At 44.1% G+C, this 13,366-nt stretch overlaps 1 protein-coding gene across 4 annotated transcripts in view; it reads left to right on the top strand.

The window, feature by feature from the left end:
* Positions 1-7,155, top strand: part of FRMPD2 (FERM and PDZ domain containing 2) — a gene marked incomplete at its 5' end in the record, with an annotated part of 120,797 nt that extends 113,642 nt beyond the window's left edge. For 2 of the 4 annotated variants that reach the window (XM_084793897.1, XM_084793898.1), the window contains 2 exons: positions 3,260-3,541; positions 4,691-4,959. In XM_084793897.1, coding sequence (XP_084650023.1) covers positions 3,260-3,541; positions 4,691-4,865 — 457 coding nt within the window. In that variant the 3' untranslated portion in view covers positions 4,866-4,959. Of the gene's footprint in view, positions 1-2,312; positions 2,717-3,259; positions 3,542-4,690; positions 4,960-6,327 lie in introns of those variants that run through there. The other 2 variants (XM_084793899.1, XM_084793900.1) reach the window with 2 other exon arrangements.
* Between the last annotated feature and the right edge of the window lie 6,211 nt (positions 7,156-13,366).

The raw sequence follows: 13,366 nt of genomic DNA, 5'->3' as shown, positions 1-13,366 counted from the left end.
TGTTTCTTGCAGGGAGGGCTCCCTGAACGTTTCCAGGATGCACAGATTGCTCCTGCATGAGCAGCCTTTTGTTGCCACACCCTTGTTGGTCAGACATTCCCTTATGTTGTGTGAAATTTACCTTTTCATATTTTTTACTTGCAAGTCTTAACCCCCATCGCCTCCTAGCTTGTTATTTGCTTTTAGAAAATGTTTTTTATTTATTCTTTAAAATTTCTGTGCAATATATTTTATTTGTGTTCATCTTCCCCCAACTCCACCCAGATCTCTCCCCCTCCCCTGTCCTGTTCCTCCCCTACCCACCCAACTTCATTCCTCACCTCTTAAAAAACAAACAAACAAACAAACAAACATTATGTAGTCTAGTTTGTGTTGGCTGACTACTCCTGGGAGCATTGCTGGTCCTAGATTGCGTGTGTGACCAAGTGTAATTTCATTAAAGAAAACTGACTTTCCCTCACTTAGCAGAAGTTAAATGCCAAGAGCTTCTTGGCAAGGGGTGGAACATTTTTACAAGAGAATCATTTTATTCATTTTTTTCTAAGTCAGATTAAATTTGGCTTACTTGTTAGAGTATACCATATGTCCCAAACCTGTCATTCTTAGAGAGTGTTGCCCTCTGAGGGTCACTTAGAGTCTTACAGGTTTGTCCAGAACACTTCTAGTGAGGCTTCTGATCTTCAGTTGCTATGGTTATGGCATCCTAGCCCTTGTGGCCATGGGCAGCTGTACACTCCTTTGCACTGTTCCCTCGGGGACCAGGTGCCCCTTTGCTCCTGCTTTCACGGTGGTCCTGGGCATGGCAACATGCTTCCCTCCAACCACATTTCCTGGCTTTACTTTTGCCCCATTTTCTTCTCCCATTTAAGAACGGCTCTCCTCTCTGAAAGAAGCACGCAAAGTATGGTAGCCCCTCCTCCGTAGGACAGCCATTAACTGCCATTTAATGCACTCATAGGGACTATTTCTGAAGAAATAAAAGTGTAGTGTGTACCCTGACACCACTGAAAGAAGGGTCCTCAACTTGTGAGTAGGGTCCTAGATAGTATTTCAAGGGGACACTAAGGTTCTCTATGGACTCCTTAGGAGGACCCTGAGGTGACTGTCGCTTTGATTCTGGCCTCTCTGGGTCAAAGCTTCTACAGTTAGGAACAAAAGACACAACCCTGCAGAGCACACAGTTTAGGGTCAGCATTACCGCTGGCTAGTGCATGTGTCTGGGGAGTTGTCTTCCCTCCGCTGATGGATTCCCAGCTGAAAACCAGCACCATGAGTCCCGGGCCACTGCGCAAGTCAGAAGGGATAAGACAGCACAGTGCCTGACACCCAGCAGGAACTCAGAACTGTAATGTATTCTTGCTCTCTCTAGGGCAATTTCTTGGTAAAGGACAGACCTCACTGAAAGCTGCCAGAATTTACACCCTGCCAGGTGGCTCCTTAACACCAGATGGCCGCCAGTACCCAAACAAATACAGAATAGATTTCATTTTTCCTTCCTCATTCTCATCTATATTCTATGCCCAGAGAATATAAAGCTCCCAGAGTCCATAGTCATGGAAGAGCTGGATTGCCTACCTATGGAAGAGGGGCTTGGCCAAGGGTACAGTTTTATACAAGGCTACTTGCTAAAGTCTGAGCCTAAGGTGACAATCACATCACGTCTCATTATGCTTGGGCATCCAGTGCCATCTATTCTCTTGGTGTAGGAGTAGGTCACCTTCTCTTTGGCTAAGTCTCACATCAATGCTAGATGTATTATTCCTGGAAAGCGTGGAGGGGGATGACAGTGAAGATGCAGCGTATACAGGCAGCTGTACAGGCCCACAGGTAGCTGTGTGCTGTACCCCTAGGGCCTCCTGTTTCCACCTGCTCAGCACATGGCTTTTCTTGCTTTGTGTTATAACAACCTGGGTGTTTCCTCGTATGTTAATAAGAAAACATAATTTATGTACAATTTGACCAAGTTTATTAAATTTGTAAACCAATTTTCCTCCAGAGCACTTGACAATTTCTAAATTGTTTTCTTGGTTAAAAAAAAAACCACTTATTTTTATGCACAAGCATGAATACACTCACATGAAATGCACTTTGACACATACCCTGTAGCTATCTTTCATAGCTGTCTGGTGTTTGTGGGGTGTAGCTATTGGGGTATTCTAGAGTTAATTCTTAAGAGAAAGGGGAGCGGGGATGGGCACAGGCAACAAAACTAACTCAGTGATCTGGGAGTGGGGAGAGAGGCTGAGAAATGAGGATCCATGTATTTGGTTAAAACAACAACAACAATTAAATCTCTGTGCTTTTTCTCTTAGATTTTCCTTCTCATCTTCTCTAACCAGATTAGCAACAGATATTTTCTGAGTGCTTCTCTGCATGTCCACAGTGCTACACAAAGCACCCTGCCGTCTGCAGGACTGTGCTTTCTCATCCAAGGCGTGCGTGGCTATCACGGATCCTCTCTGGACGGCTGAATCTCTCTCTTGCATCTGCATGTGCATCGCTAGATAATGATCCTCGCCGGCCCTCTGCCTTCTGTGTCCTTCTTTTCACATGGGGACTAAATGTCACTCCAGCTGGCTGCCTCTCTAAACACACACTTTTTATCAGTGCTTAGAAAAGGAGCTGGTATTGGCACACAGTGCTTTGAAGGTTGCTCCTAGTCTCTGTGGGCTCTTTCTCTCTAATCTGTCTGCTGAATTAGTTCAAACCATCAGAGTCATAAAAACAGCATCTCGCCGATGGAAACCTTACCCTGTGCCAGGAGCCCCAGAAGACATTTAATGTATAGCAATCATTTAATTTAAATGTTCTAACGATCAGATCAATTTCTCAAACTCCCAGCATTTCAGATAAGAATATTAAGATTGCAGGTAACAATAAAACTAGACAGAGTCCTAGTGTAAAAACCAAGCACAAAACTGATGCCAGCTCATAGCTTTGCCTGCAGAGCTGTGCCCTCTAGCAGCTCCCCCGTGGGCTCCTAGGATTAAAACGCCGAGCTGCCTCCGCTTACTTACTACCCATACTGTAATATTTCTGTGCTGCTCTTGTTCTCATTAGTCAGGAGGTCTCATCACTTCAGGGACCATATTATATTTGCTGTTTGAATCCTGGTACCCAGGGAATTCTCTGGCAGGAGCTTTTTGAACTTGGCTGGGTCTTAGGTGACGAACAAGGATGAGAGTCCTGAGAGGTGAGGAGAAGGCGGGCCAGGAATTTCTGGTGTAGGCTGGAAGACACACAGGTTTCTCTTTTCTAGTCCTGAGCTGGGCAGAGATGATGCTGAAGGTGATGCACGCTTCCTCCCTGAAACCTCTTCTCTCACCTTGGACTATGAAGAATACTTGACCGTCAACTCCACCTCCTCAGGCCAGCTGCCCTGTGAAGAATGTCTTGAGGCAGATTCAGAGACCATCCCCTTGCCGCAGTTCTGTTCTTGGGGTGCCTTCCTAGGGTCTTCGCCTCTAGAAGGTCCCCACGGGAGTGAGAGTGACTGGGAGGACCTGGAGGAGCCCGTGGGAAGGGATGACGGCACCTTCAGGTGGGTATCACACTATGTGTGGGACAAGGCTTTGTAGGGCTCACTTGGGCTGGAGGGATGGGCCCCATGGGCATCAGCTGGAAACCATTTCTTCTGAGTGCTTACTGTGGTCCCGTTTCTATAATGACTGCCTTACCAACTGGGGACTGTTTCATATGGTACATCCAAGGCTTCTCTTAGGGCGCTGCAGTGACTAAAGCACAGAGGTAGAATTCAAACCTTTCTCTCCCCGCTCCTAGGCCCACATGCTGAGTGCCCCTCCTGCTGCCTCCAAGAACATGGGTGGACACCCCTTCTCTCTTCAGGCTGTGTCTTTGGGGATCAGCATGTCAAGGGCTGATTTCAGTTTTGTCAGCACTTGCCTGCCCCCAGGCTGCATGTGCTTCAGAGAATGCTGCACATATTGTGTCGTCTTGCTGCTTAGAGAGTCATGGTCACTATGTACACATCAGAGCATTGGGCATGGGCACACATTTGTAATCCCAGTACTTGGAATCAGAAAAGCAAGGGCAACCTCAGCTACATAGAAAGTCTGAGGCCAGCCTAGGCTACATGAGACATTATCTAAACAACAATAACAACAACAACAACAACAACAACAACAACAACAACAAAATCAAACTATTAATGCAAGCCTCTACCCAAAGCTGGAAGTGGATCTTAAGGCTGGAGGCAGAGCTTGCACCAAAGATGACAGAGGAGTCAGTATGTCATTTGCTGTCAGACTGGGAGTAGGGAGGTTAAATTTCCACAGGTATGTAAGCGAACAATACCTTTATAAAGTCTTACCATGTTACAGATCCACTGTACATACAAAAAAAGTGTAGAATATTCCAGAAACTTTCCTATCAGCCTATTTCCGAGGTGCGAAAGCTTCCAAGCATTCGCTTAGGAAGATTCTGGCATAGTTAAAGCACGCTGTCTACTGTGGTCCCATTGTGTCCCAGCCATTTCTCTGGCCGAATAAAGGGATATTTAGCCACACAAATGCCTGAACTGGATCCTCACAGGACAATGGCAGGCAAGCAGAGAAGGAGATGGGTATTTGAACTTTGAATATGGTGCTACAAGTCCCATTCTTATCTGGAATGGACAGCAAATTACCAGGAGGATCCCAAAGCTTTGAAAGCACTTCATATCCGCTTGTAGGGAATCGGACATCTCGACATGGATACACGGAAGGCACATGCGAATTTACAGAACCATGAAGCCAGCGGGGAGAGGCTCGTATGTGGAGCGTACTCTTCCAGTTGAGCTCAGTGGGGCACTCACAGGGATCCAACGAAGGACACCAAGTTTCCGTGCAAAGGAAATGCTCCACTGAGATTCCCAGCACCAGGCTGCCTCTAGAAACACAGCAGTGAGAACATGGCACTGCATGGGAGGATCTAACATTCCAGCGGGTGTCACCACCCACTACAAACAGAAACAATGAAACCTGCCTGAGGCCGTCATTGCAAGGTGATGGCAATGCTAATGTATGATGCTCTATTGTGGGCGGATGCAAGCTTTGGAATGCATTGAATTCTGTTGGTTTTTTTTCCCACATAGACAGGCTTGTGCCATAGCATCAGGTTGTGGCAGGGAGAAGTACCCATTTATGGTTGAGCATGGAGTAGGTGGGCTGTCTGGCCCTCAGCTATAGACAGAGGCTTTGGATATAGTTGGCATGAATGATGTCATCCCAAACTGCACACAAAAAGGAGAGCAGGCATTACCCTCCCCTGCTGATAGAGGGCAGCAGTGAGGTGTTGAATGCTCATGGTGCCAGCTTTGGCCTGGGCTCTGTGGTTGGTTCGGTTATGTGCTTCATAGCTCCCAGGGCTACCCGGCCCTAGACAGTGTGCTTGTTTTGGAAAAAGCACCATGAACATTCCTTAAGTTCTCTAAAGAGTCCAAGTCATGCAGAAGGTAAAGCGATTCTGCATATTTATTATCCTCATTTAGTCCAGAAGTCAGACCTCACTTATGGCTGAATAGTGCATCGTGTATAGCCAGATTCAGATTTCTGTTTGCTCTATTTAGACATAGGTAATAATGTAAAAACTAGTTTCTGTGCATGGAGAGATGGCTCCACAGTTAGGAGCACTTCCAAAAAATTTGATTGATTCCGAGCACCCATGTCAGGCAGCTCGCAACCACCTATAATGGCTTCTACAGGTATCTGCCTACAGGTGCGCGCACACGCACACACACACACACACACACACACACACAGACACAGGCACATACATGGACACACATACACGGACACACACACACACATATGCATGGACATGCACACATGCATGCTCATGCACAGACATATGAACAAATTTTAAAAAATCTTTTGAAAAATATATTTTCTATATACTATTTAGCCACTCTTTGTGGTATTCTTATTTCTCTTCTATTAACGGGCTTATATGTTTTGTTAATTTGTCCAGGATCATAGTTTACTGGTGGAGTCATTCTACAGCTGTTAGAATCTGCTTTTGGTACATTTTCACATTTTCCATAAAATGCATTATTTCTACCTGAGTCTCTGTACAACACACACACCTTTCCATCAAATAGCATGAGGACAAATTTTTTATTAATAAGTATTTTTCTTTTGTAAATCCTCACCAACCCCCCAAACCAACAAATCAAAACAAAACAAAAACCCCCACACCACCACCAACAGTAACAATAAAATCACCAACCCACAGTCCGGGGGGATTGCAATAAAATGAGTGAGTTATGTGGTTTAGAGAGGGTTCTAGCCAAACAATGTGTCACCTGCTAAAAGCTCCTTCCTCTTTTAGGTGAACACGCCATGTGAGCTGTCTCCTGGGACAGAACCTGATGGTTTCTGCGAGGGCATCCTTTTGGAGGAAGAACCTCAGCTGACATTGGTCCAGAGAATGTTCTACCACCATGAAAGCATCATCAGCCCTGGGAGGATGGGCGGGGATGGAGCTCCTGGCCTATGAAGTGCGAATTTCTAAGAGATTGTGCCTGTTATTTCTGAGACTAATCATCATTAGTAGCCATTACTTCCTTTTCAGTTCTAGAGTTTAAGTCAAGCAAGTCTTTGTGTGTATGGGATGGGGTTCCTCTCACAAAAGGGGTTGGGAACTAACTTCCTTAAGTAAGACAAACTGGAGCAGGGGGAAAAGTCTGGCTGTTACACTGGTGCATCATTTTCCAAGATGGATGCAACATTCTGGTTTGTCCTGTTGATTCATCACTGGTCAAAGGGCTCTGTGCTTATCAAAGTGTCCCATTGTCCTGGAAGGAATGGGCAAGGGGCCTGGCTCAAAGGCTACAAGGGAAATAACTTTCTGTATTGATTTTTCTATGTCCTTCCTTTAGCTCGAAATAGTCGTGTGTTCTTTTTAAATTTTTTTTCCTTTTTGATCCTAATTCCTGATTCTTATCATATAGAATGTGAAGTAAAGCTAACATTTCTTTTTTTTTAAAGCTAGCATTTCTTGATGTTGATATGTAGCTGCCATCACTAAAAAATTAAAACACATTGAATTAGCAAATACATAAAAGAAATAGACCTGGTGGGCCACAGTGTAAGCCATTAGTGTGACACTATATAATGGGGACCACATGGCAGAGACAAGGTCTTACCACAGGGAAATGAAGACAACACAATATAAAATCCATATAAAAATGAATGGGCCATTAGCACACACAACCAGGTGGATGAAACTCCAAAGAATTATGCTAAAGAAGAAAAAAAGGCAGTCCAAAAGACAGGACAAGTCTGATACCATTTGGATAACATTCTTATTTTTTAATTTTTTATTTCTTATTATGTATACTGTGCTCTGTCTGCACATACACCTGCAGACCAGAAGAGGGCATCAAATCACATCATGAATGGTCATGAGCCACCATGTGGTTGCTGGGAATCAAACTCAGGACCTCTGGAGGAACAGTCAGTACCCTTAACCTCTGAGCCATCTCTCCAGCCCCCTGGATAACATTCTTAAAATGACAAAATTCTATAAAAGTTGGATAGATGAGAAGTTAAGGAGGATAAAGAGAAGGATAGATCCAGTGGGAAGAGTGTGTTATAAGACAGATGTTATCCCCTTGATGATGGAGCTACCCCGAAGTATTGATTGTGGCAGTATAGTGAGTGTGTGAATCTGTGCGACACAGTTATATGGAATTTAACACACAGGAGTGAAAATGTCAGAGAAGCTCTCACCAAGATGGATGGATTATAAATCACAATTATGGCATCATTCCACAGCTTTGCAAGATGTTATCATTTGGGCAAAGTGGGTGGAGAGGATCCTCTTGTTTCTTTCAATAGATTCTGAAAATACAATCATTTCAAAATTAAAAAGTTTAATGAAAAACGGTGGGATTCCCAACTCTGCTTTAACTAGTACACAGCTGTCCCATATACTGTCAGGATGGGTTCTACCAAACGCTACAGATCTACAGACCAAGGGCAGAGGTGATCAGCCTTAGCGATTGGCTGTATCTGAGTTGCCCATGACTGCTCTCCAGCTCTGCTACATAGAGCCATCACCATGGTACTTGTATTAGTATATTCACAAATTAAAATAATCTAAAGCAATTCTCCGAGTTACATAGCCAGGCCAAGGGGATGGAGATAATAAGGATATGGGTTGTCTATGGGGGTCCTGCCTCATTTGGAGGAGATCAAATACAAGCATATGAAATAGCATTATAATCATGAGGTTGGCGCCAAATGGTGGTACAGAAATCAGCATTCCATATAAACAACAGATACTCTTTTAGTCTCAAAAGAAATGTCTACCCCTGTCAGAGAAGTAGAGCTTGTATGAGAAGAGAGGCATGGGGGTGTGGCAAGTTCAGGTAGAGGAAGAGGCAACAGGTGGGATGGATTGTGCGTGAAGAGGCATGGCGCATGGGTTCTCAGTTGGTGTTTGTTAGGTGGATGTTCACATTGGATAGATAAATATGGTTTGTGGAGTAAAGGAGCTATTGGCTCAAGGAAAACAGTCCCATGAGACCAAATGACAAAGGACTAGCACCTCCCAAACTGAAAATCTAAATAAACCTTTTCTCATTTTAAAGCCGATAATCGCAGATATTTTTGTTACAGTAACAGGAAGCTGACCAACACAGGGACTATCGAGGAATGATGTATTTGCTGATAAGTTTGGTTCTGCGAACTTAGAATTTGAGGTCTCCCAAGATATAGGACATCATAGAGGGATGCTATTATTGGAGTGAGATTGCACTGTACTCTTTTGCAGAGGATGCAATTACCAAGGCCTCAAAGCAATATGAGCTATGGCGTTATCTACCTGAGGCTGTGTAGAAAGGCCCCTCGAGATAGATGTGCTGCACACACTGATAACTGGGGGTGCAACAGTAGGAGGGTGTGGATGTGAGCATATGTGGGCACAGCTGAGGGGCACAGGAAAAACAGGAGAGGAAATGATGGATGCCCTGAGCCCTCTGCTTTTTTATTAGACTTATCCATGGCCCTCCCCTCTGATAACAGGCTGTTCAAGATCAACAGGCTCCTAATATCTTTCTGAATCTACTCTCAACAGCACTGGAGATAGATAGGGTTTTTTTTTGTTGGTTTTTTGTTTTTTTGTTTTTTTGCATTTTGCATTTTGCCATCCTTTTTCCTGTCTGGGTGTGCCTGGCTTCAGAGAAGCCTGGGTGGCTTCAGAGAAGCCTGGATGGCTTCAGAAAAATGTCCCTTCGTAGTGGTGATAGAATGAACCATTGCATTTAGTTTAGGGAACATATAGATAATGGGGGCGGTGTTGGAAAGTTCCTCCATGAGTCTACAGAGGAAGTTCACAAGTAGTTATTTATGCACTCCACTGGGTAGATTCTGATGGCCTTTCCAGGACCCCAAGAGTGGAACCAATCTTAAGAGTCAGCCAAAAGAAAACAGTGTTATGGATGCCAGAGTAGGAAGATGGAGAGAACATCTTCTGATGTGACTGAGCTTCTGAGCCACCTGTCTAGGAGTCCTGCAGTGGGTGCTGGAGATCTTATGGTGACACCCTGCAAGGGTTAATTAACTGCAATGGGTGGAGGTTCTGTGCCGTCACACAGGCAATGAAGTTGGACGTGGTGATTTCCTGCAGGAAAATCCCTGAGAAACCAATAAGTATCTTTTATGCAGCTCACCTACTGAGCTCTTTGCAGAGGTGCCAGCACCTGAGTCTGGTAGGCGGGGCATACGTGTAAAGCTGGGTGAGAAAGGAGGAGACTACGGTGCTCCTTTTCCTAGGCAGGAAAACAGAATGGAAGTCAGAGTGAGCCTTATGCTGAAATGGGACTGTCCTGGGTGCTCCACATTGTGGGCCAGCCCAAGGCTTTGACATGCAAGAGCCCGGGGGGGGGGGGGGGGGAAGACGCAAGGATAAGTTCGAATGACATTGGAAGGACACAAAGACGTTTCACTCTATTAAGTTCAAATAATAAGATATAATAGCGTGGCAGCATCTGTATTTTTTTTTCTATGAAACACAGGCTTGGCTCTGAACAGGTAGTAACACATAGGACCAAAAGCCATGAGTCCAGCTTGTTTCTTGGAGCCTGGCAGTCTGCATTTAGTATATAGTAAATATGTAGAACTGGGTGTGGGTATGCAAGAGTTTTAGCAGCTCTCTCCAGGCAAAGCCTACAGTTCCTCTCCTTGAGGTGTCGCTTGCAGAGCAAGGGGGACATTGAAGCTGTAGATGGGTTAGCAGCCACCTATTGGAACAATCATTTTATGTTTGCGGGGTACCTGCTGTGTGCCGGCCTCAGGGACTAGGCATCCAGAAATTCATGGCTAAGGTAAGTGTATGGCCTTCTGCTCTTTAAATAAAATGATTTTCGGTCTCCACTGGGACTTTTATTGGGCTTAGACTTGGCTCAATTTCTTTTTATAGAGTCTTTTATGGCAAGTGTCTCAGGCAGCAGCAAGAAAGCAGCACGCAGAGAGGCCACACAGCTTCTTTCCAGCTCACGGTTGTCATCAACTCACATTTAGTTCCGGCTGGGAAGAAAACCATCCCAAAATAAACTGGGCAGCCAAGCAGAGTCCTGCACCAGAGGTGCTGTGGAGGGCGGATGTCACTCAAGGGGTTATTCTGTTTCTGTCACTGTTTCTTCTTTTTTTCTTCTCCTTTGGCAGGCTCCCACACTGGCCTGAAATTTGCCTTGAACTAAGTCTCTCTCTCTCTCTCTCTCTCTCTCTCTCTCTCTCTCTCTCTCTCTCTCTCTCTCTTTCTCTCTGCATGTGTGTACATTGTGAGGCGTTTGTATGATATATGTTGATGTTGTATGTGATTGTTAATGTAAGTGTTCCCACATGATGTGTGTGTGGCTGGTTGTAAACAAGTATGTACACACATGTAGACGACAGAGGTAGATGTCAGATCACTCTGTCTGTCTGTCTGTCTGTCTGTCTATCTGCTATCCATCCATCCATCCATCCATCCATCCATCTATATTTATGTATTTATTTGAGACCAGGTCTCTCCCTAAGCCTGAAGCTTATCTACTGGGCCAGGCTGGCAGGAATAAGCTTCTGGTATCCACCAGTTTCACACCCCCTCTCCTAGAGTTAGTGTTATAGACATGAGCCACTGTGCCCGGCTTTTTACTTGCATTCTGAGGATCTGAACCCAGGTCCTCATACTTTTAATGGCATGAACTTTACTAACCGAATCACCTCCCCAGCTTGCCTACAAACTTTTGATCCTCCTGCCTCAGGCTCCTGAATGCAGGCTTTCAAGAGGTATGTATCACCATGCTTAGGCTTCTGTCACTATTTCTTTTTTTATTATCTGCTTTTCCAGGCTCTAAGCCTTGATGGGAAGTGCTGAACTTGAGCTTAAGCCTGGGCCTTGGAGACTATAAAGAAGTAACTTTGCCAGCTCTGGACTTTTGGCTCAGTTAATGGCACCAGGCATGGGTTTCGTCTTGTGATACAGGCTTTAAATTTACCAATCTGAAAGCAGTTCTATTGTTCTGCTGAACGGACATAGTGACCAACTGATCTTTAAGTTCTTGTCTTTATAGCCATAGATTAGTGTGTATCTCTCATTGTTATCAGACAAAGTTTGTTTGTTTTTTTCAGTAGGTGGCAATTGATACAGAGACCACAATTGGTCACACACAGAGAATAAAAGGCAATAGAGTGCTCAGTTCTAAATGGAATATTTGTATCATATCCTTGTCCTCAAGGCTTAGGGATCATCCAGGAGGGGGAGGGAGGCGGAAAGATTGCAAGTGTCAGAGGAACTAGATTCCTGTAGCAAAACAGTATTTTCTGGATATGACAGTGTAGCTGTGCTTACATAAATTCACACAGGGTGTGATGGCATAAGTAAGATCTGCACAAGACCGAGCCAGCCAAAATCCCAGCATAGATGGGCACATGAAGAAGCTATTGGCAACTTATGGTTGGAGGGAGGGCTGTTAGTTTTCTTCAAGGATGGCGACCCTCAGAGACTGCTTGTGCTCCAAACATGTGTCTACACCCATGCAAATACAAACAGCACTAAATAGACTCGGTGGGTATTAAAAAGAAATAAGAGTGAACGCATGAAGTTGAAAAGGGAAGTGATGAGAATAAAGGAGAAATTTCTGGAGAGGAAAAATGGGTAGATTCATAATTATATGCATACATGAATATACATGAATATTAAATAAAATATATTTAAACACAAAATAACTTAGGATCTTGTCCTGGGTCTGGGTATCTGCTAAGGTCCTTTCTAAGCCTTAGCTTGGAATGAGAGGCCATTTTAGCAACCAGTTCTTGCACTTGTAGGGAGTGAGTGGATGAACTTAGTCTTTAGAGGCTTTCCCAGTGGCATTCTTGGTACCCAGATTAGGGTCAGGGATGGCAAAGCCAGATTTCAGAACCAGTATTACCTCCTTGGCCTGATTACTGCTGTCTTTCAGCTCAACTTCTCCCATGTTATGGTTTGGATGATTGTTCCCAACCAAGCGAGCAAGCAAGCAAGCAACCAACCAACCAACCAACCACCAAGATCCCTTAATCAGAACACAAACCCCCATGCTGGAATCTGAGCGACACCAGGCCCTGGGTAGGATCCTCACAGGTAGAGCTGATGGCACAGTAGAACAGGGGATTGCTGCCTTTCTTTCTTTATCTTTTGCCTTCTGCCAGGTGATGAAACAGTGTATTTCTTTTCTGGAGTACACAGTATGAAGGTCCTTGGCAGGTTCTGGCTCCCTGATTTTTGACTTTCTGCTCTCTAGAACTATAAGAACTGGTTGACATTCTTTATAAATTACATAAACTATCCACAGTTTATTTTATTTTATTAATTTATTTATATTACATCTCAATGGTTATGCCCTCCCTTGTATCCTCCCATTCCTCCCTCCTTCCCATTTTCCCCTTACTCTATCCACAGTTTTGATTTAAAAACATTTTTTAGTTACCTATGGTCCAAAAAATGTTTAATGGAAAAATCTCTCCAAATAATTTATAGGTTTAGCATTACAATTCTCAGTATGGTAAAAGCCCAGCCTCTTCTACTCCATATGCCTGGGCCATGAATAATTCCCTTGTCAACTGTATCCACACAGTAGATGCTACCCACCCATTGGTCAATTAATATACTTGGTTTTCAGATCAACTGTCATGATATCTCAGGGCTTTGTTCTAAAACTCTTATTAATAATGGCTTCAGAATGGAAGAGTAGCGATGGTGGTAGTTTTATTACAACAAAATTATTATAAATTTTCTACCTTATTATAAATATTGTCAACTATATCTGTGTTTCATTTATAAATTAAGCTTCTTAATATTTCTGCATATGCAGAAAGAAGAGTATATACGGGTCTCGTGCATC

The sequence above is a fragment of the Acomys minous genome (genome assembly GCF_964271855.1).
Source record: "Acomys minous genome assembly, chromosome: 9".
NCBI classification, from domain to species: domain Eukaryota; kingdom Metazoa; phylum Chordata; class Mammalia; order Rodentia; family Muridae; genus Acomys; species Acomys minous.
This window is presented reverse-complemented; position numbering and strand designations above follow the sequence as displayed.